This window comes from Thamnophis elegans, chromosome 11 (genome assembly GCF_009769535.1).
Source record: "Thamnophis elegans isolate rThaEle1 chromosome 11, rThaEle1.pri, whole genome shotgun sequence".
Lineage (NCBI taxonomy): Eukaryota > Metazoa > Chordata > Lepidosauria > Squamata > Colubridae > Thamnophis > Thamnophis elegans.
The window spans coordinates 38924720-38951609 of NC_045551.1; the positions used below are offsets into that span (position 1 = coordinate 38924720).

At 37.9% G+C, this 26890-nt stretch overlaps 1 protein-coding gene across 4 annotated transcripts; it reads right to left on the minus strand.

The window, feature by feature from the left end:
* Positions 1-278: 278 nt before the first annotated feature.
* Positions 279-26889, minus strand: TMCO3 (transmembrane and coiled-coil domains 3). 4 transcript variants are annotated; one of them, XM_032226203.1, is made up of 14 exons: positions 26348-26639; positions 25240-25305; positions 22388-23216; positions 21357-21536; positions 20663-20854; positions 17692-17820; positions 16084-16176; positions 14497-14683; positions 12859-12976; positions 6896-7091; positions 5913-6063; positions 5116-5195; positions 3549-3698; positions 279-1163 (listed from the first exon to the last, which is right to left on the minus strand). In XM_032226203.1, the coding sequence occupies exons 3-14, from the start codon at positions 22907-22909 to the stop codon at positions 1050-1052; spliced, it is 2112 nt and encodes a 703-aa protein (XP_032082094.1). In that variant the 5' UTR covers positions 22910-23216; positions 25240-25305; positions 26348-26639; the 3' UTR covers positions 279-1049. The 4 variants fall into 4 exon arrangements, with proteins under 4 accessions (XP_032082094.1, XP_032082092.1, XP_032082093.1 ...); XM_032226201.1 differs by lacking the exons at positions 25240-25305; positions 26348-26639 and adding an exon at positions 26690-26889; XM_032226202.1 differs by lacking the exon at positions 25240-25305.
* Position 26890: the final 1 nt, after the last annotated feature.

The following is a 26890-nucleotide window of genomic DNA, read 5'->3' on the forward strand; positions in this document are numbered from 1 at the left end:
TTCACTTAATAACCACTTTGCTTAATGACTGAGTTGCCAGTCTGGATTGTGTTTGCTAAACAAGAACTACCAGTTTTCTCCAGGTTTTTCACTTCCAATGTTATATTCAGAAATAATATTTCAGTTTGCAATTTTTACAGATACCTCTGTAACTTTAGAAAGTAATATTTAATCTACATTTTGAAAACAGTTTTAATAAATAACAAACTCTTATAGTGAAGAATGTGCAGAATTGTCAATTCTTACTTAGGGTGCCAGTTTTTAAAAATTTAGCTGAGTTCAGTGAATAACCAGTGCATTTATTTCTAATAAGTAACACTGCAGTATATTATGGAGCAATATAATTTAAGGATATTTTTCTTCATTTTAAGAAAATGCGTAGTAGTTAATCATTTATTTACACAGAAAGGCCAGTTCGTGACAGCAAATTCTAATTCTGCTATACATCCAATGAATAGAACTACAAACAAATATCCCCCAAGAATACTTTTAATTAACAGTTCTCAGTAAAAAAAGATGTTGGTAGTCATACTAGGAGTTTTTCTGATCACTATTAACCATGTTTCAGACCACAAATCATTATAATAATAAATCACTATTACAGGCAATTGTTTTTAAAAATAATGCAGTGAGATATTCTTAGGAATATAATTTACAGTTATCAGAATAGTTTTAAAACCTATATTTGAATGAAAAACTTAATTGCTTTGAAAAAAACTTTTGTGACCAATGTTTGACTAATTGGGTGGTTTTCTTTAACAGTACCATAGGCACTATAATTATTAATTTGCTGCATGGACTGGAAAATAATCCTTTAAAAGGCACATTAATTATTGGATTCATAGATTTAAAAAAAAAAACCAAATTTTGGAAAAAAATCTATTTAACAGATATTCAGTATTCTAAAAATCAAAATGTATTATGAAAAATGTTACATTTTTGTTTCATAAACTGAAACCAGTATAAGGCTTGTAGTAAGCTAAATATACATATATGAAATGTATTATCTAAAGAGGCTTCCTTCTCTGAAGCACGTGAACTAAAGATTTTCAGGGATATAATCGTCTTTCAGATCTTGGTACACATTTCATAATTGCAGCTCTCCACAGTGCTGGTGCAAGCAACTGACTTAGAGTAGTCACACTCAGTATAAGGAGGTAGACCTAGAAATTGGAAAATAAAATGTTATCTACATTTTTTATTTACATTTTAAGTCAGGAGCACATTATAAGTACTTAAACTTAACTGACATTGTAAAAATAACATAATTGTGCTACACCTGGACATGTTCAGCTTGAATACTTAAGATTTCGTATTCTGGGTTGTCCTGGCAATGACTTAACCACCCCAAGACAGGAGAAGTCAGCGTGCAATTTTGACTTGCTGATGGGACAAGGACACAATCAGAAACTTTTCTATGCTACATTTCTTTATTTGAATGGCCTCCTCGGGAAACAATAGCAAACTAAAGATGGCTCCACATAAAGTGCAATGAACCACTGGAGCAGAATGAAAAACCAGCAAATGGACAAGGATGAGAACTCAGGATTACCCACACATGTTCCCCATGAGGAGACTAAAACAGTGGAGGGTTTGGAGACATCATGGCTCAGATTCTTTAAATGGACAATAACTATTATAATTAAAGAAGAGACCCATTGATACAAAATTTAACAAAATACTTAATGGAACTTTCCTGCTTAGGATCGAATGAGTGGACTTTTAAGAATTTGTTTGTTGATAATGAAAAAGAAGGACTAAGATCTTTAGTTGTGGTATCAGAAAGTGATGTTATTAAAATTGTTTGTAGTCTTGATGAAGGGGAAGCCATTTATTTCTTTTTTCTATATGTATTTTCTTTGGCCTTCTTGCACTTTTTAATTTAATTTTTCTTTTAAAATTCTGTAGAGTGTATTTTTTATCTTTGTATTTTTAAATGTGAATAAAAATTATTGTATAAAAATTGAATGGACTGATCTGTGTCCCATTCCTTTCCTAGCTTCCTCATAATTTCATTCATTGATTCATTCATTCACTCTGGACAGCTTGATTATAAACTCTTTCAGACAGTCCTAAGCTGCTATTAGCCGAATGCTATTTATTTTTATTCAAATTCTAGAGAACTGCTCTACTCCTTTAGTATTAGCCTTCAGAATGTATTCATGTCATTTAATTTTCCAACTTCCCCATAGAGTTCAGATCATTAAAATGTTGGCAATCCTCTTTTACCAAGGTTTTAAGACTTTAAGATTCAAATATCAGATAGTTTAAAGAGCTGCTGATGCTGTGTCATGAGGACAGCTAAGGAACAGCATTCAACATCCCTAGCCCCTCCCCAAATCTACTAATCTGTTCTAGGCAGAGTAACTCCCAAAGCCTGTTATGTTACGATACATAACCAAGCACACTACTTAAGAATATTTAAGATGATATTACTCCTCCGAGCAGAAAATACAATGAAAACTTAAGCTACATTAAGAAACCACATATGATTTTTGCCCTTGACTCATTTCAGTGGAAAACGTAGGGGTAGCTTTCAATTATTACCTCTGAATGTCTTGCATCCTCTGCAACAATGTCAATACAGGCAGTGCTCAACATATGAACACAATTGAGCCCAACATTTCTGCTGCTAAGTGAGACATTTGTTGTGTGTTAGGGTTGCCTCATTTTACAACCTTTCTTGCAACAATTAAGTGAATCACTGAAGTTGCTAAGTTAGTAACATGGATTGTGAAGTGATTCTAGCTTCCCCTTTGACTTTGCTTGTTAGAGGGTCACAAAAAACATGATCCCAGGACACTGCAACTATTATAAATCTGAATCAGTTGCCAATCATTTGAATTTAACCACCACATAACCCTGGTGATGCTGCAATGGCTGTAAGTGTGAAAAACGGTCATAAGTCACTTTTCAGTGCAGTTGTAACTTTGAATGGTCACTAAATGAACTGTTGTAAGTTGAGGAATACCTGTAGAGGTCCAGAAGAATGTAGTGGGGAGATAAAAATAAGTTAAGTAGCTCCCCATCTGGGACTGCAATCCACACCACTTTTCCAAATTACTAACTTTTTATTTATGGAAATTGAAGTCTGCTTCTGATACTTTGCTAACAGTTTTATTATTTCTCAGTACACTGTTCAGTGTTCAGAACTTGGAAGCTGATGTGTGATAGTTTTGAGGTCATATGTGACTAGGGAAACTAAAGTCTGAAAATTTAAAACTTGTGAAAAATTAAACACTCCTGAGAAATTGCAAACTGTAACAAGGTGACTATAAGCTTATTTAAGACTTTCCCTTCCCACAAGCAGCTTTATGATTTCCCCACATTTTAAAGAATTTTTCCCATATATTTTTTTTGCATCCAGTCTTTTATGTAGAATATTTTAATGGAAAACTAGTTTGAAGGAAAAGGATTAATCAACTGTCCTTGTCTGTTTGTTACTGTTTCTTGAAAATAAAGTGACAGAAGAAACTATATAGAGTCTAGATTAACATTTTATTACAACCTTCAAACTGTAAAAAAAAAATCTACCAATCATAGCTCACCTCTCGAGAAATTATACCAGCTCTGCGTGCTCTACTTCCCAGGACAAAGGAAAACTCACTGACTTGAGCCAAGCCTGCTGATACAATCCATTTGATATACTGACTGTTCTTTGGAAGAATCATAGAAAGAACAAGTACTGCCAGGAAAAACTTAAGAGAGAGAGATTTTAGAAAAAATAGTGGAACAAACAAGCTTATCTTTTAAAAAAAATGAAATTCAATGAAAAAATTTAAAAAGGCAAAATGAAGGTCATAAGTGAACTATATTGATATGAAGAGTTCAATGATAGAACCCAATTCAAGTAATTCCAGAGCCATCTGGGGGTGTTAAAAAAAGTAAAGAAGTTGTCCATAACTGCATGTTCCAAATCCCACTTCTTTTTTACATGTGTGACACATTTAATGTGTTGACACATATTAAAAGGGCTAGTATTGTCACAAATGGCATTTTGCAATCTCATACAGTCAGTATGTACTGCAGTCTCCTATTTCAAGATGACTCCATAAAAAGAGAAAGAGCAACCTTGAACTTCAAGTTCTGGATTGTAATACATAGAAGAGGTTGGTAAAATATGGATTAAAATCAGGCATACGTAGCCCCCTGGAGTTTAGACTGCATAAATTAAGTTTCCCCATTGACATCTCGGTCTGTTGGGGCATTTTGTTTTGAGTACTATCTGCAAAAATGTTTGGATAGAACCATTCATTGCCAGCTTCAAGGGACATGGGATTTAAGCTGTAAGTTTACAGGTAAAAAAAAACTGGCAAGAAATAGTCATGACATGTTAGAGCAGGGGTGTCAAACTTGCAGCGTCATGGCAGCATCACATGATGTATCGGGACTTTTCCCCTTCACTAAACTGAGTGGGGGCAGAGCCAGTACGTGACGCATCTGGCCTGTGGGCCGCAAGTTTGATACCCCTGTGCTAGAGAAAGAATGAACAAAATAGTGCATTCATTATAAATCTGTTATATATTACATAATTATATAATATATAAATCTATACATATCTCTTATCTAACATATACCTGACACATACTTTCAACACCTACCAACGGATGTAAAACACAATCCTGTACTATAGTGCCTACAATTGATAATTTAATAACATCAAATTATTAAAATAGCATTAGTGAAAACAGAGTATTAAACTGTATGCTAGCCCTATATTTCTTCAAGGATTTCTGAAAAGACACCCAATGTATATACTAGTAAGTTTGGTTATTCTTGCCAGTTGTCTGCTATACATAACATTGTGGCATGCATGGGTTGGGTGGATAGAGCCAAGGTGGCGCAGTGGTTAAATGCAGCACTGCAGGCTACTGCTAGATCAGCAGGTCAGCGGTTCAAATCTCACCGGCTCAGGGTTGACTCAGCCTTCCATCCTTCCGAGGTGGGTAAAATGAGGACCCAGATTGTTGGGGGCAATATGCTGACTCTCTGTAAACCGCTTAGAGAGGCCTGAAAGGCCTATGAAGCGGTATATAAGTCTACTGCTATTGCTATATGAGGGGTAATCATACACAGTATAAATCTACATTTAACACTATTAGAAAATATTAATACCTTCATTATCACCACTGAAAGTGTAAGAAACAGCAGGACAGTGAGTTCATAAATTACAAAAGTGGGAAATACATGAAGACCTGCAAAAGAAAAAATAAATAAAACGAATGCTTCTTGTTATTTTTCCTGACAATTTTATCAAGCTTTTTCCAAGTCTGAAATGGAAAAATATGTGATCTTCATTTCCAAAAATTTGAAAGACAATATATCAGCAATATTTAGTCTGAAGTATGACACTTGTGGAAGATATATTTTCTGAAAATACCCTAATCTGTAATCCCTTGTTGGGGATGTGTGTGTTCATGATTATTGTCTCTCTAATTTATTACTGATTTTTTTTGTTTCAGCTTTTTCTTTTTGGCAAAATTGTCCTAGCTAATTGATTATCACATTTCTGAATGGCTGGTTATGTCATTTTCTAAGGTTTTAATACTGTGTAGGTTTAATAATTGTTTAAAATATAATTTTAGAAAATATTAGTAAGGCATCAACATGGTTCCAATAAATGGCTAAAATGCAGAAAAGAACAAGAGGTAGTGGTGGCTGGTACCATTTATCCTCTAGATCCATTGTTTACATTTAAAAAAACTTCTTTCCAAAAAAGGTAGAAATTGAATATTGCAATAAGTAGTCCATATACTTTTATCTATCAGTTTCTCTCACTCTGTCTCTTCCACATGAGCCATTTCTAATTCCAGAAGAGCAATTTTCCTAGATTTAGGAAACTTGTATTATGCTTCATGCTTAATAATAATATAATTTGTTAAATTTCATTTATTAAATTTATAATAAATTACCTATAGATGCAAAGAATATGATAGCAAGAAAGTCACGTATTGGTTCAATACAGGATATAACCTCCTCAGTAACCATGTGACCCTGAGAAGAAATAAGTGCTCCTGCCAGGAAACATCCCAATTCCATTGAAACATCCAATAGCTCTGTGAGCTGTTAGAAAGATGGAAATACATAAAATTAATCTGAAAGTTAATTTATTTTCACAGATATAATGTACATGTAGTGTACACTTGTATTCATATATCAGATTATATAATTAAGATTACAATAGAAATGTTGCACGTTACCCAATAGATGACTACATTCTTCACACAATTACATGATTGTAAATCTATAGGAACTTTAACTTCAACACATGACAATGAGTTATGCAAAATCTTAAGGACTCAGAAACCTAATCCCCATTTTAAGTTCAAAAGGGTATAATATCTATTTTTTGAAGTGACAAATCAGATAGGTATTACTGCAGAGAGCATATAGATATAATATCCTTTTCTGGCTGTGAAAAATGGTTGTAAGTCATTTTTTTCAGTGCAGTTGTAACTTTGAACGGTCACGAAATGAGCCGTTGTAAATCGAGAACTACCTGTATCTGATTTGAAGAAATCAAGGCGTCCTCATAGCCCAGTTTAACTTGTTAACTCCTGCAGCCTATTTTCTGCTGATTTCCCATCTAAATTCTAGCCAGGTTCAACCCTGATTAGCTTTTAAAAATCAGCAAGGTATTACCAACTTGGGCTTATCAGATCCAATTTGTAAGAATTCACATTTATCTATAAATATGCAATATAATGCATTAATATAACCAACCTGGAAATAGTTAGGTTCCAAACATTTACCAACAGTTTTCATCCTACTATAATTTAACTTCTATGATTGAAACTTATATTTTCATTTACAATTATTTATAAGTTTTCAAGTATAATACTTTATTATGGTATATAAACAGCATATCAAAAATATAAATATTTGTAAAAATTACCATTAACAGAAGAAACATAAAGGCAGATATCCCTAGAACTAGAATTTCTTTGTTTCCTTTGCTTTCTATATGCAACTTGCGGTAGTAGGGTCCTATCAGGTAAGTCTTTAAAACAAGACATATAAGTAGGACAGCAGCCAGGGAGAAGAGGATTTGTCCAATCAGCATCAATATTCTTAGCATTTCTTTGATAATGCTAGAGAGGAGGAAACCAGTATCAATCTCATGCTTTTAAATTGCTCAATTTATTTCTTATTACAAATGTATTATCAAACATATATATTTTATAATTTTACTCTAAAAGAAAAACATTGATTTCAGAGGAGAGTTTAAGATGTAACTGTTTTATGTTGTACTTTTATCAAAGAATAAGCATTTCTGAGTTGGATTTGACATTTAAAAATAATAGTAAATATAAATACATACCAACTATTCCTGTCTCCAGGAATAACCTGTAACTTTTTCAAAGACAGTCCTGTAATCTTCTTGATACATCTATCATCTATCTCAATCTTCTTGATACATCTATCTCAAATATTGCCTTCCCTTTCTACTTTTCTTAACATTGACAAATACAGTTCACCATACCCCAAAGTTCTCATTAAAGGCTCCACTTCAGATTGGTAGGAAATACTAAGTACAGTATTCTGCCCTGGGTCCTGTGCTGTTTATCACTTTCATGAATGACTTGGATGGAATAATTACAAAAAATTTAGATGACACAAATTTCAGAAGGGTACCTAATACTTTAGATGAAAGAAAGGATTCAAAAAAGATCTTGACATATGTGAGCAATGAACTGAGATGAATAGGATCGAATTTAATAGGGAGAAATATAAAGTTCTGCACTTGTGTTGAAAAAGTTTGTAAGATACAGGGACAGGACTGGGAATTCCTGCCTTGGCAATAGTACATGTGCAAAGGATCCAGGTCTTATGAACAGACACTAGAGCCAGCAGAGAGATGCAGTTAAAAAGCAAATATTAGCCTGGGATTAATTAAAAGGAGCATAAACTTGATCAGTCAAGAGAGCATTGCTTTAACTATTTATCCATCAATCACATTTATATGGCCATCTATGGCTGTTTGTGGCATACAATGCAACCATAAAATAACTATTAAAATACTCTATCATTAAAAACATTGATATTATTTTAAAAGGTTAGGCAAGAACACTATATACTATGAACAGTGACTCCACCTTAGGATCACCATTCCCTTGAGATCCTCAGGGCTGATGGCACAGTTAGGTTTTGAGGGATTTCCAGGAGGATGGTAGAAGAGGATTTGTCCAATCAGCATCAATCTCACTTGGGGGAGGGGAATAAATGACATTACAAGGGTGAGTGCCACAACAGAAAGGATCCAATCCATGGATCTTGCCAGATATAACTTCTTAGTAGATGGGATCCAGAACATACCTCTTATGTTGGATCTAATAGGATGGAGAGATGTAATTGGGAAGAGGTAGCACCTTAAATAATGTGGCCCATGAAAAGTTTTAAAAGTCAAAATCAGCACCGTGAACTAGACCTGAGAGCAAACTGGCAAATTAGCTTACAGGACAGATGTGTAATTCAACATCAGCTGAGCTTCTTGATATTATTCAAGACAGCCCCATGCACAGTGTATTGCTGTGTAGTCCACTCAGGAGGTAATCAGGGCACAAGTGACACTGAGCAGTCTTCTGATCCAAGAATGGGTACAACTGGCATGCAAAGCTGTACAAACTAGTCTGATCTTTACTGGCATGGAAATAACCTGATCATTTTTTTCTAAGTTTGCCATCCTCCTTAGAGAAAAGGGAGTCTGCTCTTTATTTGCCACATGATCCCTTCCTTATTGGTTTTCGAAGCTAAGAAAACAAAAGTGCTACTTTCATTTTTTCAAAGTTCACAATAAGTTAACTAAGCTCATGACATTATATCTGTTTAATATTTAACACTAAGCCAGATTTTTCATTTTCATTATAAGCTACTCAGTTTCAATAGACAAAATGATACTGCCTGCAACTCTCAACTTGTTAGCAATTTGCCCTGCTATTTTGATTTTAAATGTCATTTATTTAATTCCTGCCATCGTATTCACTGAATAAGATAACCATATAGAGACAATATGCATTTTTCTCTCACTCCCTTTCCTATTCTGATGCGTGTTGTTTTTCTATTTCAAACCTTACTGTAGCTATCTCTTCTCAATTGCAATTCTCAGAGTTCATTTTAGCAGGATTTATTAAAATGGTTGGGTTTACAAGAATTCTAGCAACTGAAGTATTTCAAATTTGGAACCAATATATCTTTATGAACATTAGGGGCAGACTTTTTTATTCCGTTTCTGACAGCAACCTAATGAATTAATGAGGCAGCTTTCTTCACTGAAAATAGTGATATTTACAGCTGCTAATTTACACAATGGTCTCTTGAATTTTTCAATCTGGAAATCAACATTAGATGTTCTGACATACCTGTTAGGCTTGCAGATTCTATCCATTACACAACAAAATCTTACTGTAATCAACAAAGCAAAAGTAGTAATCTCATTTTCCAACTTATGTTAGCTGATCTTGTAACTTTTTGACTTTTTTGAAACTTGCCTGTTCATATCATTGAATGTCCTGTATACTAGTAGCTAGTATACCTACTCTGTTTAAATTTCTAAGTTTAACCATTCCATGTAACATCATCATAAGCATGTTTTGTTTCACAATCTGTGTCTGTTGTAGCCAATTGGATCACACTATTTGCTTTTTCCTATTATATAGTCCATTCATGTTGCTCAAAGGAGGTGTAGTCCGTAAATATTATTTATATAAAATTTATATAAAATCCATTGCACTACCCCTGCACTACTATGTTTAACTAAAATATTTTTGGAATTGAGACTCTTCCATATTTCTAACTTTTGCTTTCCTATCATTCATTAGCATTGGCCATACAATTCCTTAGTATCTTTGTCCATTGCCCACATGATAAGTAATATACCTGTACAACATTGATGGTTATTAAATATGAATAATATGAAACCATCCAATTTAAAGTAACCTATTGCAATCCAGCCGCCCTGTTTAGGATAACCCGTTCCCTCCTAAATAGGAGGGATACGGGGGAACCCTTGCAGGGTAGAGCTGAGGATTATGCCCAATTCTTAGCGGACAAAATTGCTCGGTTTCGGTCGGATTTGGACTCCATCCCCGCAGTTCCAGCCGAGGCACAAGAGGATGAGGTAGACCACCTCTGGGTTGAGTTTCAGGATGTTGCCCCTGGGGATGTGGACAAGGCCATGAGGGCTGTAAGCGCCTCCACCTGTGTACTGGACCCGTGTCCCTCATGGCTGGTTGTTAACAGCAGTGAGGTGACACGAGGCTGGATCCAGGCGGTTGTTACCACCGCTCTTCGGGAGGGGCACTTCCCCGCCACGCTAAAAGCGGCGGTGGTGAGACCCCTCCTGAAGAAGCCATCTTTGGATCCAGCTGTCCTTAACAACTACCGTCCAGTCTCCAACCTCCCTTTTGTTGGGAAGGTTGTTGAGAAGGTGGTGGCCTTCCAGCTTCAGCGGTCCTTGGAGGAAGCAAGTTATCTCGACCCCTTCCAGTCAGGCTTCAGACCCGGTTACAGCACAGAAACCGCTTTGGTCGCATTGACCGATGATCTTTGGAGAGCCAGAGATGGAGGCCATCCCTCCATCCTGGTTCTTCTCGACCTCTCGGCGGCTTTCGATACCATCGACCATGGTATCCTTCTGCGACGACTGCGGGAGGTGGGAGTGGGAGGCACTGTGTTACAGTGGTTCTCCTCCTACCTCTCGGACAAGTCGCAGTCGGTGTTAGTGGGGGGGCAGAGATCGACCCCTAGGCCCCTAACATATGGGGTGCCGCAGGGTTCGGTCTTATCCCCCCTACTATTCAACATCTACATGAAACTGCTGGGTGAGATCATTCGAAGGCACGGGATAAGATACCATCAATATGCGGACGATACCCAGTTGTATCTGTCCGCCCCGTGCCAACTCAATGAAGCGGTGGACGTGATGAACCGAGGTCTTGAGGCCGTTATGGACTGGATGAGGGCTAACAAGCTTGTACTCAACCCGGAGAAGACCGAGTGGCTGTTGTGTTTCTCTCCCAACAATTTGATCAGTGTTCCATCGCTCAGGCTGGGGGGTCAAATTCTACAGCCCTTAGAGAGGGTTCGCAACTTGGGAGTCCTCCTGGACCCACAGCTGACTTTCGACCATCATTTGACGGCTGTGACCAGGGGGGCATTTGCCCAGGTTCGCCTGGTGCGCCAGTTGCGACCCTATCTGAATCGGGAGGCTCTCACAACAGTCACTTGGGCCCTTGTGACCTCTAGGCTGGAATACTGCAATGTGCTCTACATGGGGCTGCCCTTGAAGAGCATCCGGCGACTTCAGCTAGTCCAGAACACAGCCGCGCGAGTGATTGTGGGTGCACCTCGGTTCACCCACATAACACCTATCCTCCGCGAGCTGCGCTGGCTACCTGTTGATCTCCGGGTGCGCTTCAAGGTGCTACTTGTCACTCATAAAGCCCTTCATGGTAGTGGGTCTGCGTACTTGAGAGACCGCCTTCTGCCAATTACCTCCCTGCGACCAATTAGATCACATAGATTAGGCCTCCTCCGAGTTCCATCTGCCAGTCAGTGCCAACTGGCAACTACAAGGAGGAGAGCCTTCTCAGTAGTAGCTCCGACCCTTTGGAATGATCTCCCCGTGGAGATTCGTACCCTCACCACCGTCCAGGCCTTCCGCACAGCCCTTAAGACCTGGCTAGCCCGTCAGGCCTGGGGACAAAGATAACTGCCCCCACCCAAATGATGAATGAATGTTGCTTATTATTTTACTTTATGTTCTGTATGTGTTATTGTTTGTATATCCCTTCCCCTCATTTTATGTAAGCCGCCCTGAGTCCCCTCAGGGAAAAGGGCGGCCTATAAGTGTTAATAAATACTCTAAATACTCTAAAATACTCTTTACGTATTACTAAAATACAGTATATAACCGTGATGGCGAACCTGTGGCACGTAGAGCCATTTGTCAGGGCACGCGAAACGTTGCCCTGTCAGCTGGCCAGCACGCATTCCAGGAAAACTGGAAATTCAGGAATGGACATCTGGTTTGCTCGTAGAACTGTTTTCTGCCCTCTGGAGGGCGAAAAACGGTCCTACGGACAAACTGGAAGTCACTTCCGGTTTGCTCAAAGGGCCGGTTTTCGTCCTCGAGCCTGAAGGCTCCGGAGGGCAGAAAATGGTTATACGAGCAAACCAGACGTCCATTCCTGAAGTTCCAGTTTGCCCGGAGGACCTTCAAAAGAAGGCCAAAGTCAGCTAACCATCCCGTGCATGCGCGCTTGCCAGCTGACAGGGCAACACCTCACGTGCCCTGACAAATGGCTTTGCGTGTCATAGGTTCGCCATCACGGTTATTATTATGCATTATGGGTGTGGCTGCATGACACCGCCCCCCCGTGCTCCCCTCGCTTTTGGCACGGCAGCCAAAAAAGGTTCACTATCATTGCCCTATACCATTTCAGACAAGCAGCTGTCCATCTCTTCTCCAGTGTTGGGTTTGAGGCATTCCAAAAGTATTGTTCAGCTGTTTAAAGGGTAAGTTTGCAGTATCTTCAAGAATTAGTTGAAGTGTAGATTTGGGAATACTTTCTCCTAGGTAAATTAGTTTCTCTCATTCTTGCAATGACCCTCTTCACTTTTACTATTGATTATTCTTAGTTTCATTCCTCCCCTTTTTACTTTTTTTCAGAAATAACGGTATCAGAAGCTACCCCAAGAGTTGGTCTCATGGAATCTGAAGATCTATAGCAAATTGATTACTAAATGTGAAGTAATGAATATAACAAATTAAATGCTCCATATATATTACTCAAGGTTTTTTTTGCAAAATATCCAGATAAAAATGTAATGAATAACATAATAGCTTAGCTTCATCACCTGGAATGTGTGCCAAATCCGGCTTGAATAAAAGTTGGCATGACCGCTATGAATAAACCAAGCTGTACATCCTGCATCACCAACATTGCAAGGAGAACACTGCTATAATCAATTTCACCTGTTAGGCAAGAAATACTCACTATAATATGAAATTTAACATTTCACTTAATAAGAATTGTCTACTTTCAAAATTAACTGATCATGTAAATATCTGTATTTAGTATATGTGACTTTCAGTATTCAAAAACCAATTACCTTTTATTTCCTCAAGCAAGCAGAGTTTTAATATTCTGTACATGTTTAAAAGCCTCTTTTATTTTATTTATTTAAAATGCTGGAATGGGTGCCCCTTTCAGGATGCAGAAATAGAGTAAAAGGAGATGTCTGCTTCCATTCCTCAGATTTCGAGTCCTATTTCTATTCTATGTTATATGCTGCAATCCATTAATGTTTCCAAAAACTATCCTATGCTGTATATTTTTCTGCGATTTTTCAAAGATATTTGATAAATAAAGTGAGAGCAAAAATAAATATACATGACAAATAAAGGAATAATTAATTTGTCACACTTCTGTTTTCTATTCCTTTTTCTTAAAGAAGGGGAATGAAAACATCTCTTACTTTAATGCCACCATCTATAGTAGCAGTGCATAAATGAACATGCAAGAAAGTAGCTTATTGGCCTTTTCAGAAGAATAGGTATCCTCTTCTCTGCTATCTGACTACTCTTTCATAGGGTTTCTATGCAAAGCTAAAAGCTTCATGTGTAATTTTACAAAATACATGAAATTGTATAATTCTTTCTTCAACTATAGATACTTCAATAGATAGGAGCAATCTTAAGTCTTCAAAAAATAGACTTTTTGACAAGATATGAAAGGCATAGAAGATGACTATAGAACTATTTCCATATAGCCATTTCCAGTTTCTTCTCATGGAAAATACATAAAGTTCAACCATATGTATTTGAAGAAAGTGAGTATATGGGCTGGACTGAACTAGCTTTTTCATTATTCACCTTAATTGAATGCTTTCTGTACTACAGAAGTGAAGAATCCTTTTTCGGTCATATCTATGACCCAGAATTTAGTTTCATTATTACTTTAAACTTTTGTCAATGCCAGAGGAAAAAACAAAGATTCACTAAATATAAAATTATATGCCTTGTTATATTAACTTGAGTTTATGAAGATTATTTACATCATATATTTCCAAAATTATCAAGCCTGGTATTTTTTTGAGATACAAAGCTTCAATTTCACAAGTGCTGACATTATTTAGTACAAGACAACATCAAGAAATATGTTTGCCATATATAAGGAATATATATTAACTCATGTTATTAATTACTGTTCTCAATCGTTCAGAGCAACATAGAGATTTGGTATCACCAACCATTAACACAAAGTGTTCGTCATATAAAGTGTGATCAACTGACAGATTGGATAAAGAAATATATGTGATTGGAATAACTAAGAGCATTCATGTTCAAAATTGTCATTACAGCATTTCAAAGTTCTGTCAATTAAAAGCACTTTTCTACAACAAAAAACATCAAAAATGCTATTTACATCCCTTTTTAAAATTCTTATATGTGCCTATGTTTGAATTCTAATGAAAAAGTTGCACTGGACTTACCTTCTTTATCTCCGCGAGCACTCCCTGCAAGGAATCTAGATACCAATGGTGTGCTTGATAATGATAAACAAGTAGCAATGAAAACACACTGAGTTGCTCTGATTTGTAGCAAATGCCCCCAGAGTAAGCCAAATGTAATCATCAGGAGCGTCATGTAGCAAGGTCCTTGCAAAGATATTTTCCATACCTTTGAGAATAATTGTAACATAGAGTTGAATTTTAGCATTTTATAATATTATTTTCAATAGAATACTAAAGCCTGATAAAAATGTGCACCTATTTAAGATGCTAAAAGTTCTTTTGAGTTTCAAAATCATTTTTGTTGCCAACATTTGTAGACATTCAAAATACCAAATAGCATAAAGTCCAACACCATTTTTTCTTCAACGATAGACACAAATTTTGGGTACCTGTACATCAGTGAAAATTCAAAGATAGTAAGCTAATAGAAGCTAATAGAAAGGTTCAAAGAAATCTATTATTACCAAAAGAAAACAAGGCTACAATGTTAAGAAATTTTTTCTTCTAGTCATAGCCTTAAACATAGCAGCCCATTTTGGTAATAATCTGTATTCAAATCTTCTAATTATTACTATCATCATTATATGTCTCAAATGCTACTATATTGGGGTCCAACATTTGGATCCTGAAATTTTGGAATAATAGCAATGCCGTAATATGTGGCACATGTAGGGGCACTTAAAATACAAAAGACAAAAACGTGTTATTTTGTTAATCAGTAATATTTCTTGCAAAATGATAGCCAACCTATAATCAAAATTTATGAAATCAAATTCAAACTTCAAGAGCAACCTTGATGTCTTCTAAATGTGTGGACAAAACTGCTAGAATTATTGACAATGATCTGAGGAAATCTAGGAACTAAGATCTACATGTTCAGAGGGCACAACATTTATGTATTTATTTATACGTTGCCAAATTTCCATTAAAAAATCTCAGTGGTTTACAGTTAAGGAAGGCGAAAGTAATGAAAAGAACTGCCATTTTTTTTCTCCTAAAAAAACCCTCCCGACATCACTTCCCATTGTGCTTCAAAAATCTATTCTCAATTCTGCACAAAGCCAGTTCCATTTATGGCAGATATCCTTGCAGTACATAGAAAGTACCCTTCTGTTTGCAGATTCTTCTAATTAGACCCAACCTACTTTTTACTGTCAGTTTTAATTGTCTTAAGCATTCTCTTTTGCTAAGTTCTTACTAATTAGACAAGGGCTCTGTTTAGCTGTGCTACTGTAGATTTCAGATTTTGACTTATATACATGCTTATATGACACTTTTTGTCTTCTATCCCAACATGTCCAATTGTCAGAACATGCCTGGACAGGTTCCTGCAGTTTTCTCTGCTTTGTGCTTAATGCGGGACTACAACTCATGATCTCCAAATTTCTAGCCTGATGGCCTTAACTACTCCACCAAACTGCCTCTCATAAGACAATGCAAAACAATTCCTTCATTTTGAAAATCAAGTATCAATGGAAATGAGTCTAATGCTCTTCCAGATATGCTAGGTTTCATATCTAAAAACAATTTACAGTACTACTGTACATAGGTTTGATGGAACAATACCTTTCTTAGCCTTTCAGGAGAAAATTCCAGACCAACCAGGAACAGTGTGAAGAATACACCGAATTCTCCCAATGTCTCTACCTGCACAATTGACTGAAAAACATTCTATTCAGTATGCTACAATATTATTATAATATTTAATATGTGTGTGTGTGTGTATGTGTATGTGTGTTGTATTTGTGCTGATAAATAAATAAAGGGAGACTAGTATAGATCTATTTCAAGCTATTTAGCTCTCATCAGCTAGTCATACCCTTACTGGGATTAGCTGATGAGAGCTAAATAGCTTGAAATAGATCTATACCAGTCTCCCTTTATTTATTTATCAGCACAAACACAACACAAATGTAACAAAGGCAACAGTAAAAATATTGGGTTTCTGTCTGGATGGTCTCTTGTGACGAGCCGATGGACAGAGAGTGGAAGCAGTGGGCTTCCTCCCACATTTGGGCATACCAGGGGTTGTAACACTTCATACATACATAAATACATACATACATACATACATACATACATACATACATTATTACATATATATATACACATACACACACACACACACACACACACACACATATAGTATAGTATACATATATACTTACAACCACAGTTGAGCCCAATATTTCCCCTGCTAAGCAAGGAAGTTTTTAAGTGCTCCATTTTATAACCTTTTTTGCCAGTTTTTAAGCAAATGACTGCAGGTGTTAAATGAATCACACAGCTTGGAAGTTGTGAAATTTTAAAAACCTATATAATGGCCAAATACACCACTTCATTTGCTACTGCTTATTTGCTAGTGCTTATTATTAACAGGACATATTCTTTAAAATGGAATCATATATCTTGGAATTAAACAGGGAAATTACATTAAATAAAACATTTTTAAATTCAAACTTTTTATATGCTTACTGAAATTAGAGTGATTAAATTTCTATTTTAAAAAATCCTTTTTGGGAGGGAATAAAAAAAAATTATTGCTTAAGATAATTTCCTTTTCAATTTTGGATGAATATTGCCTAACTCCTAATTTTCAAATAATAAATACTTATTGCAGATAGTCCTCGATTTGCAACCACAATCGAGCCCAACATTTCTGTTACTAAATAAGATAGTTAAATGAATTCTGCCTCAGTTTACGACCTTCCTTGCCACAGTTAAGTGAATCACTGCAGTTGTTAAGTTAGCAGCATAGTTGTTAAGTGAATCTGGCTTCCCTATTGACTTGGCTTGTCAGAAGGTCGCAAAAGGTGATCACATGACCCTGGGATACTACAACCATTATAAATATGGAAGCTTCCAAATTTTGATCCTATGACCATGGGGATGCTGCAATGATCATAAGTTTGAAAAACAGTCATAAGTTACTTTTTTCAGTGCTGTGGTAACTTTGAATGGTCACTAAACAAAAGGTTTAAGTCAAAAACTACCTATAATCAAACATTCAATTTCATCTAATTCAACTTTTATTCCTTGAAACAGAAAGTTTATTTTCAAATGTTGTCACAGAATATCCCATTTAAATTTCTGAGTATCTTATTTCTTACAAATATATTTTTCAAGATGCATTCTAATGCTTAAGAACAAGTACCACCCCCAATATACTCTTACCTTTATACTGTTTAAACCTGATGGCCCCAAAAGTACTCCACAGATAATATAGCCAAACATTGTTGGCAATCCTATGGTTGTGCATAGCCAACCACAAGGCAAAGACAGCATTCCTATTGTCACAATATCCTAATGAATAAAATAAAAATACATCACTGATGAAAAGATCCAGGCAATCAATGCAACCCATCCTGGAACAAAGCAATTCACTAACAATTAATCATTGTTCACCATCTATTACTCATCATGTTCTAGTGTTATGTTATTCCTGAGACTTTAATTGAAAGTAGACAACCTGTGACGTATTGGGTCATTGTTTTGAAGACATATGCTTAGCTAACAGAATGATCATTGATGGGTTAAAAAGCAATTGCTACATTGCTATGTTACTGACTCCAGTAACATAGCAATGTAGCAGCAATAAAGTGGCTACAACTTTGCCAAATTTCAATCCATGCAAATCATTGGTCATGCTTTTGGATTCATTCTATAAATTAGCTCCTTTGTTCTATGTTGATTTTAAAATGTTGACCTATGATGGACCATTTCAACCAATTGGAGGTTACAAAAATTAAACTGGAGTGAATTACAGGAGTGAATTTTGGATGTGTTTTCCCGTAGGAAACATCATAATAGGATTTATTTTAAAGCAATCTTTCCCAAACTTGACATTTTCCAGATAGCTGGATTTCGATTCCTAGACCTCTTCAACTAGCAATAGTAATTAAAGAGAATTTGGGGAATTGAAATCTCCCTATCTGGAAGACATGAAGATTGGAGAACATGGTTCTAAAGTAAGTATCTAGAAACTCCAAACTTAAATTCTTTTTTCTACAGTGTAATACTGTACATATCAAATTTCCTATCCACTGGGATCAATAATAAATTTAACTGTAAAATTATGTTTCTTTATATATAACCTAAATTATTCAAATGCATCAAGTGCAGCCACAACTTATTGCAAACATATTTTGATAGCTAAATCCAGCTTTTTTATTGAATGATGCCTTTTAGTGAATGATCAAGCTGAGTCCAGAAGAATTATGACTGCATATAAATGCAGTTATATAATGGCAACTTACATAAATAATATTACTGGATCTTTGGATCCAGCCGTACTTAACAATTACCGTCTAGTCTCCAACCTCCCCTTTATTGGGAAGGTTGTTGAGAAGGTGGTGGCCTACCAGCTTCAGCGGTCCTTGGAGGAAGCAGATTACCTTGACCCCTTCCAGTCCGGCTTCAGACCTGGTTACAGCACAGAAACCGCTTTGGTCGCATTGACCGATGATCTCTGGAGAGCCAGGGATGGAGGCCACGCCTCCATCTTGGTTCTTCTTGACCTCTCGGCGGCTTTCGATACCATCGACCATGGTATCCTTCTGCGACGACTGCGGGAGGTGGGGGTGGGAGGCACTGTGTTACAGTGGTTCTCCTCCTACCTCTCGGACAGGTCGCAGTCGGTGTTGGTCGGGGGACAGAGATCGACCACGAGGCCCCTAACATATGGGGTGCCGCAGGGGTCGGTCCTGTCCCCCGTACTATTTAACATCTACATGAAACCGCTGGGCGAGATCATTCGGAGGCACGGGATAAGATACCATCAATATGCGGACGATACGCAGCTGTATCTGTCCGCCCCATGCCAACTCAATGAAGCGGTGGACGTGATGAACCAGGGTCTTGAGGCCGTCAGGGACTGGATGAGGGCTAACAAGCTTGTACTCAACCCGGAAAAGACCGAGTGGCTGTTGTGTTTCCCTCCCAATAATTTGGTTAGTGTTCCATCGCTCAGGCTGGGGGGCCAAATTTTACACCCCTCAGACAGGGTTCGCAACTTGGGAGTCCTCCTGGATCCACAGCTGACCTTTGATTACCATCTGTCGGCTGTGACCAGGGGGGCATTCGCCCAGGTTCGCCTGGTGCGCCAGTTGCGACCCTACCTGAATCGGGAGGCTCTCACAACAGTCACTCGCGCCCTTGTGACCTCCAGGCTGGAATACTGCAACGTGCTCTACATGGGGCTGCCCTTGAAGAGCATCCGGCGGCTTCAGCTAGTCCAGAATGCGGCCGCGCGAGTGATTGTGGGTGCACCTCGGTTCGCCCACATAACACCTATCCTCCGTGAGCTGCGCTGGCTACCTGTTGTTCTCCGTGTGCGCTTCAAGGTGCTTCTTACCACCCATAAAGCCCTTCATGGTAGTGGATCTGGGTACTTGAGAGACCGCCTCCTGCCAATTACCTCCTCGAGACCTATCAGATCTCACAGATTAGGCCTCCTCCGAGTGCCATCTGCCAGCCAGTGCCGGCTGGCCACTACGCGGAGGAGAGCCTTTTCAGTAGCAGCTCCGACCCTTTGGAACGATCTCCCCGTGGAGATTCGTACCCTCACCACCCTTCAGACCTTCCGCGCAGCCCTCAAGAACTGGCTATCCCGTCAGGCCTGGGGGTAAAGATTTGATTCGCCCCCACCCGAATGCTGAATGAATGTTGTTATTCTTTTAATTACGTGTTATGTTATATTTTACTGTATGTATCCCCCTCCCATATAAGTTGTTAGCCGCCCTGAGTCCCCTCAGGGAAAAGGGCGGCCTATAAATAAACTTATTCCTATTCCTGTCAAAGAAACAGACTAAGTTCAGAATACTTGTTTTCCATCATATCCAGCCAAAACGTAGACAATATTTTATTGCTTAAGTTTCTCTTAACAATGCATACCAATGAAGGTAATAAGGAGATGAATTCAATAATCTTAATTGAAATTCTTGATTCACCACAAAATTTTACCATGGTTGAATCAATTTTCTTCTGTTGAAACTTCTAGTATTGTATCATTCAAAGAGAACTGTATAGACAATAATATCCCTTTATAGCAGTTTACTTTTAATAATATCCCTTTATAGCAGCTTACCTTTAATAATATCCCTTTATAGCAGTTTACCTTTAATAATATCCCTTTATAGCAGCTTACCTTTATAAAATGATGGTCAGCACGTGGAATGGTTGAGTCTCTCGGCTTTGTAAGAATGTACTGATTGTTTTGTGAATCAATAAGCATACTTAAACCCAAATCATCTTCTACTTCCCTTTTTGAAATATTTCTTTTGCTATCCGCTTCATCCTCTTCCACTCTTAAAACGGCTTCAAAATTAACTCCTCTCACCTGCCAATGAAATAAAATTCTAATGTTTCATTTATTTAAAGCAAAATTCAGGGTACCTTGACTGAGATTCCTATTTACAAATATAGTTTTATTCTCTTCTGCTCTTTCCATCCTCCCACAAAGAACTGAGACTGAGCAGACTTTTGAGGATTCAGAGAGCCTGCTGAGAAAGAAAAACCATCAGCAGCCTTTTGCTGAATATGGAAGATAAATTCATATTTTTAACCTCAGGATACGTAACTGTGCTATTTTTTATAGCTACACAGAATAGCGCAGCTATGCTACTTTTTACTACTTGCCTATTTCATAGTGTTGATATATATTTTGATTTTTTTTTATTCCTCCACACTTCATAGTCTTTAAAAATTACATCCCAACAAGGAGTAGAATAATTGCTTTTTGTTTTCTTTCAGAAACTTGTTTTTTTTTTTGAAAAATGAGAAAATAAAACATGAAATTATCTCATTTACTAGCTAGAAAGACAGTTTCTAAATAAACTTACTGACTTGTTGTCATCAAAGGCATGTTCTCCTATTTCCTCTTCTAGTCTATCAGCTGCTTTTCTTACATCTTCAAGAATCTCATCAAGAATAGACAGGCTTTTATTTTGATGCTGCATGTTTTTCAGGGCTTCAGCTTGATGCTTCTCTGCTGCTAAAAGTTCAACATATTCTGTTTCCTCCTGTCAAAATATATTAAAAGCTGATTACTCAAAGCTCAAAATGCTTTGTCAAATTTTGACTTTAATTAAAAAATTTGACCTGAAAAATCCGAGGAAAGCTTTTTCTGTGCCTTTAGTTATTAGTAGCAGCAAGCTACTCAATAAAATTGGGTGATAGTTTACATTTCTAAAATATTGTTTTGAATATGAGAAAGAACTATCTAATTTAGAATCGGAAAAAAACCACAAAAACATGTATTCTTTCTACTGTCACAACTCTATGTATTATATTTGTATTGTACTGTTTTCCCCACAAAGCAGCTCAGCTTGGCTTGCATACTTTCATATAAAGTTGTGGGAGATAAGACAAGTAGCCTAGCAAACCATCATATTATGCTGTAGTTAATGTGAGAAAAGTATGCACATGAATGTGAGAGGAAGATGCTTCCTTTCTCTGCTCAGGCAGAAAAGATAGCAATAGCAATAGCAGTAGACTTATATACCGCTTCATAGGCCTTTCAGGCCTCTCTAAGCGGTTTACAGAGAGTCAGCATATTGCCCCCAACAATCTGGGTCCTCATTTTACCCACCTCGGAAGGATGGAAGGCTGAGTCAACCCTGAGCCTGTGAGATTTGAACCGCTGACCTGCTGATCTAGCAGTAGCCTGCAGTGCTGCATTTAACCACTGCGCCACCTTGAAATGAAGGATGTATTGGGTTATTCTAGCTGAAGTTCTTTCGAGAGCAGAACTATATTTTGTAATCATTCAACCCTACACATTCTTTGTAAAAGGAAAGCAATGTTGAATGTTGGGTGCAAAAGAGTAATATGTTCAGCTTCATCTTTGTAAAACATTGTTTGAAGAGCTTACCTTTATTGCGGCCTCTCTCAAAGCTTCCAGCCGCTGATGACTACTTTCCTTCATGTTTACAACATCTTTATAATCACCTTGCAGAGCTCTTTGCAGTCCATAGATTGCTTGAAAGACTGAATTTTCGCTTTCATTTAGTTCTTTTTGAAAAATTTCAAATGTGTGAACCTGAAAAGTCCTCTCTTCCAATGACAATCCTGAATCCTTTTCCACTGCTCTTATTGCGCTTTTCAGTTTGTTGAGAACCACATTTTTCTGATGTAAAAGTCCAGATAATTTTCTGCAGTTTTCTATAAGCCACTGTTTCTTTTGAGTAATAGCAACTCCCCTTCCCCGATGTAGCTTTATTGCATGTTTCACTATGTCCTCATGTTCTGCATGGGTTATTAGTTGGCAGCAAAGCAGTAAGGCCAGTACCCATAGTGAAATAAATCCAGTTATACTCATTGTCCAGTTTTTATTACAGGCTGTGGAATGCCACTTAGAAAATATGCCAAACTTTCTGTCATAAGTCTTTTGCATTTCAATTATGCATACAGTAAGATCACTTAATGAGTGTTTCTCTATAACACACTGTAGGACCTCTGAATTAAATATGAATTCAAATTTTGGCAAACATGAGAATAAACTAGATTAGGTTCTTCTTTGTTCACATTTGAATTCCTTTGCATTAGAAATACCTTCTTTCTTTGCCTGGTTTTGGTCCAAAACATAACACCAGTTAACATCTTTTAACACTGAAAGGTTGAACTGAACTGAAGAATATCCTAATCTCTTTCCCCCTTGATATGGTTGCTTCTTCTTATGTAGATAATTGACAGTACCAGTGCTGTATTTTAAAACAATAAAAGTAAAATCGTTATTTTTTACAATAATTAAAATTCAAAGTTTTCTTTAAAAAGGGTGAATATTCCTTTATGTATTTCCATATTCTTAATGTTCCTTACTAAAAAAATCTACTCTCCTATCAGTGGTGGGTTTCAAATAATTTAACAACCGGTTCTCTGCCATAATGGCCAGCTGTGTAGGAATAGCTCGGTGGTCATGTGACAATGTGACTGTGGCCAACTCACGTCGATGGGCACTTCGCCTTAGCTGTACAATGTAATAAGGGTTAACCGTAGAGGCAGTTTCTGTAAGCAGGGCAATAAAGATGAGGCTAGAAACAACACCAGAATTTTTCCTTCCTGCCTTCCTTACAGGATTAGCCCTGTAAAGTGGGAAAAAAATAAAATAAGATTTCTTCCAACAACCGGTTCTCCGAACTGCTTAGAAAGTTACAAACCGGTTCTCCCGAATAGGTGCGAACCGGCTGAATCCCATCACTGCCTCCTATATAAATTCCCTCCTCACTTATTTCTGCCATTCAAACATATATCCCGCAGGGCTCTCATTTCTCTTTTTCTGTTTCTCTCATATTGTTTTTCCTTCACTTCCACTTTCCAATATATCTTTTCCAACTACAAATGGTGTTTTGCAAATAAGTATAAGAGCTAAAACAAACAAAGAAAAAGGGTGTTGCTGATTCTGGATCCAGTCGCAATGAATTTTAGCTCTAGCCTTACCCACAATGCTGGCTGCTAACTGATTACACAAATGGAACATAACCCTTAATATCTAAAACAGTATTTCCCAATTCCTGGGCTTCTAGGATAAGCTCTTCCTGATTCCCCCCCCCCCAAATCTTATTCTGTCCTCACATTATTTTAGAGTACCATAGATACATAATACTTGTATATATCTCCCCCCCACTACCCCACTTCTCTTGATATTTTTTTAAAAAAACTTTATTGAAATAAAATTAAATGAGAAGTTGGCATACTACAAAGCAGATCACAGGGCTTTAATATTGTATTTGTTTATTAAAATGCTTCTAAGCCCTGTATGTAGGCTTGCTTGGAAAATAAAAAAATGGTGGATTACTCTGGTTGTAGGGTAGTAGGGAAGACTCATAATTCCTCATTATGAATGCACAGCATATTCTCAAAATTCCAAAAGGGCCTCCATCCCCATATGTAAAATATTTAAAATCAATACAGATATACACTCTAATTTAAATTGTATAGTTCTTGCATTTAAATTCCCTATAGCCATTACCATATCATGTTCTTATCCTATCCAACTATTCTATATTAACTTGTACTATTTTCTTCTTATCCTGTTCTTGCCTTCCTTTATCAGATGGGTGGTTTCTTTTTTACTAGAACAATTCACATTTCTGTTTAACAGTTTCCTTCTTTATATTTGTCAAACCACTGAGAAAATGTTCAAGATCTTCTTGTTCTACAGCATTTCTAGCCTGTTTTCATCCTACAATCTTCAATAGCACAGCTACAATGTGCAGTCCACATTTTACCCTCTACTATTGCTGATATTGCCTTCTGCCCATCTACTATCCTGTTCCCATTGTGACAATAAATGTGTATATTCCAGCTATTTTTGGTACTTCTAGAGTACACATTTGTTAACCTTTTAGTTCATAGCTATGATATATTTTTAGTTCATAACCAATTATACCTTATATATACTCCTGTAATGCATTTTTAATGTTGACAGAAAAGACCATCTTCAAGCAAGATCACAGTTTTTAACCATCCTCACTACTAATCTTCCAAACACTGGGAAAAAAGTAAACTGGGCTGTGACTTATCAAAATGATGGATTGCCAGCTGCTATTGATTAACTTTGATAGCTGCTTGCATAGTTATTTGTTTAACAGAGTTCGGATGTAAGCTTAAGGTGTTACTATAGAAGCTGAAGCAATAAATCCATTATATTACAAACAGCAAATTTGAAATGTTCATTAGAACACCAGTTAAAGAAAACAGAGAGGAATTGGTAGGTGTACATACATTTCTACATAGCTCATTTCAAGAATCATTTAAGGTTACCAACTTGTCTTTTTTAATATTGATGGCCTATAAGAAAGACAGAATTATTTATGCAAAGGACAATATAGCACAGAAGACCAAAAACCAGTCTCTCCCACCCTGGTGCCTTTTAGTGGGCTTCCATCCCCAAAGCCAGCAATTCAAACAAAAATCAGTTTAGAAAAGCCTCATTTTTCCTTTCCAGGGCATATTTGAAGGAGAGGAAAAAAACAGCAGCAGCAGGCACGCTCTTTGCTAATTTCTACCGAAAAATAAAGGCCAAGGAAAAATGAGGAATGGTTCCTGGGCCTGTTTCCACTCTCCCCCCATCCCAATTACAACCAGAGTAAAAACCCTTTCAAGTCCTGGCAAATAGATGGGGAAGAAATGGGGGCAGTGACAGATTTTACTTTCCTGGGCTCCGAGATCACAGCAGATGGAGACTGCAGCCAAGGAATTAAAAGATGCTGGTTCCTGGGGAGGAAAGCTATGGCAAACATAGACAGCATACCAAAAATCAGAGACATCACCCTGCCAACTAAAGTGTGTATAGTCAAGGCTATGGTTTTCCCGGTTGCAATGTATGGCTGTGAATGTTGGACCATAAGAAAGGCTGAGCCACAAAAGATTGAGGTCTTTCAACTCTGGTGCTGGAATAGAAGACTCCTGCGAGTCCCTTGAACTGCAAGACGACCAAACTGGTCAGTCCTAGAGGAGATCAACCTTGACTGCTCTTTAGGCGGCCAGATTCTGAAGATGAAACTCAAATATTTTGGCCAGCTAATGAGAAGGAAGGACTCACTGGAAAAGACCCTAATGCTGGGTAGGATTGAGGGCAAAAGAAGAAGGGGACGACAGAGAATGAGGTGGTTGTATGGAGTCACTGGTTGTATCGGCGTGAGCTTAAATGGACTCCAGAGGATGATAAAGGGCAGGAAGGCCTGGAGGAAGGTTGTCCATGGGGTCGCGATGGGTCGGACAGGACTTCGCAACTAACAACAAAAAACCCTCTCCGACCTCTCCCTGCCCTAGAAACACCCTGAGGGCGCCACCGCCCCTCAGCGTTCTTCACCCCTTCAATCCTACCTACCGCTGTATTTGCCCCTCGCCGCCTCCTCCTCCTCCTTCCCCCGGCTCCGCCGACGGACGATTGGCATCGCCTCAGCCAGGAGAGTCCGAGCCACGTCCCCATCGCCAAACCCCCTCCCCGCCCTTCCTCCTGCTCTCAGGTGTCCAATGGTGCTGCCTCAGCCCTGCCCCATCGGATCGGACGGCGGTTGAACGGCGCCGCTCCTTTACAGCCGAGCCCGCGCCAGGCTTCGGCCCTCGCTCCCCCCCCCCCCGCGAACTCCTGAGCGGCCCGCGAGACGGCGGGGGCCGGGGGGGGGGGAGCACAACTCCGGACCACCTAGCCGCCGTCAGCTCTGCTTACCCGGCTTTTGCGCATTCTGGGGGTTGTAGTTTCCTGGCCTCTGGCTGCGGTGTACTGTGGGGAATGTAGTGAAGAGAAAAGTGCGGTGCATTATGGGAAGCAACACGATTTCCCCCGGCACTAGCAATATTATAGAAGTAGGGAAGTTGAGAGTGGTTGTTATTTTTTTCAAGGTTTCGCTGGCGGTCTTTACTCACGGAA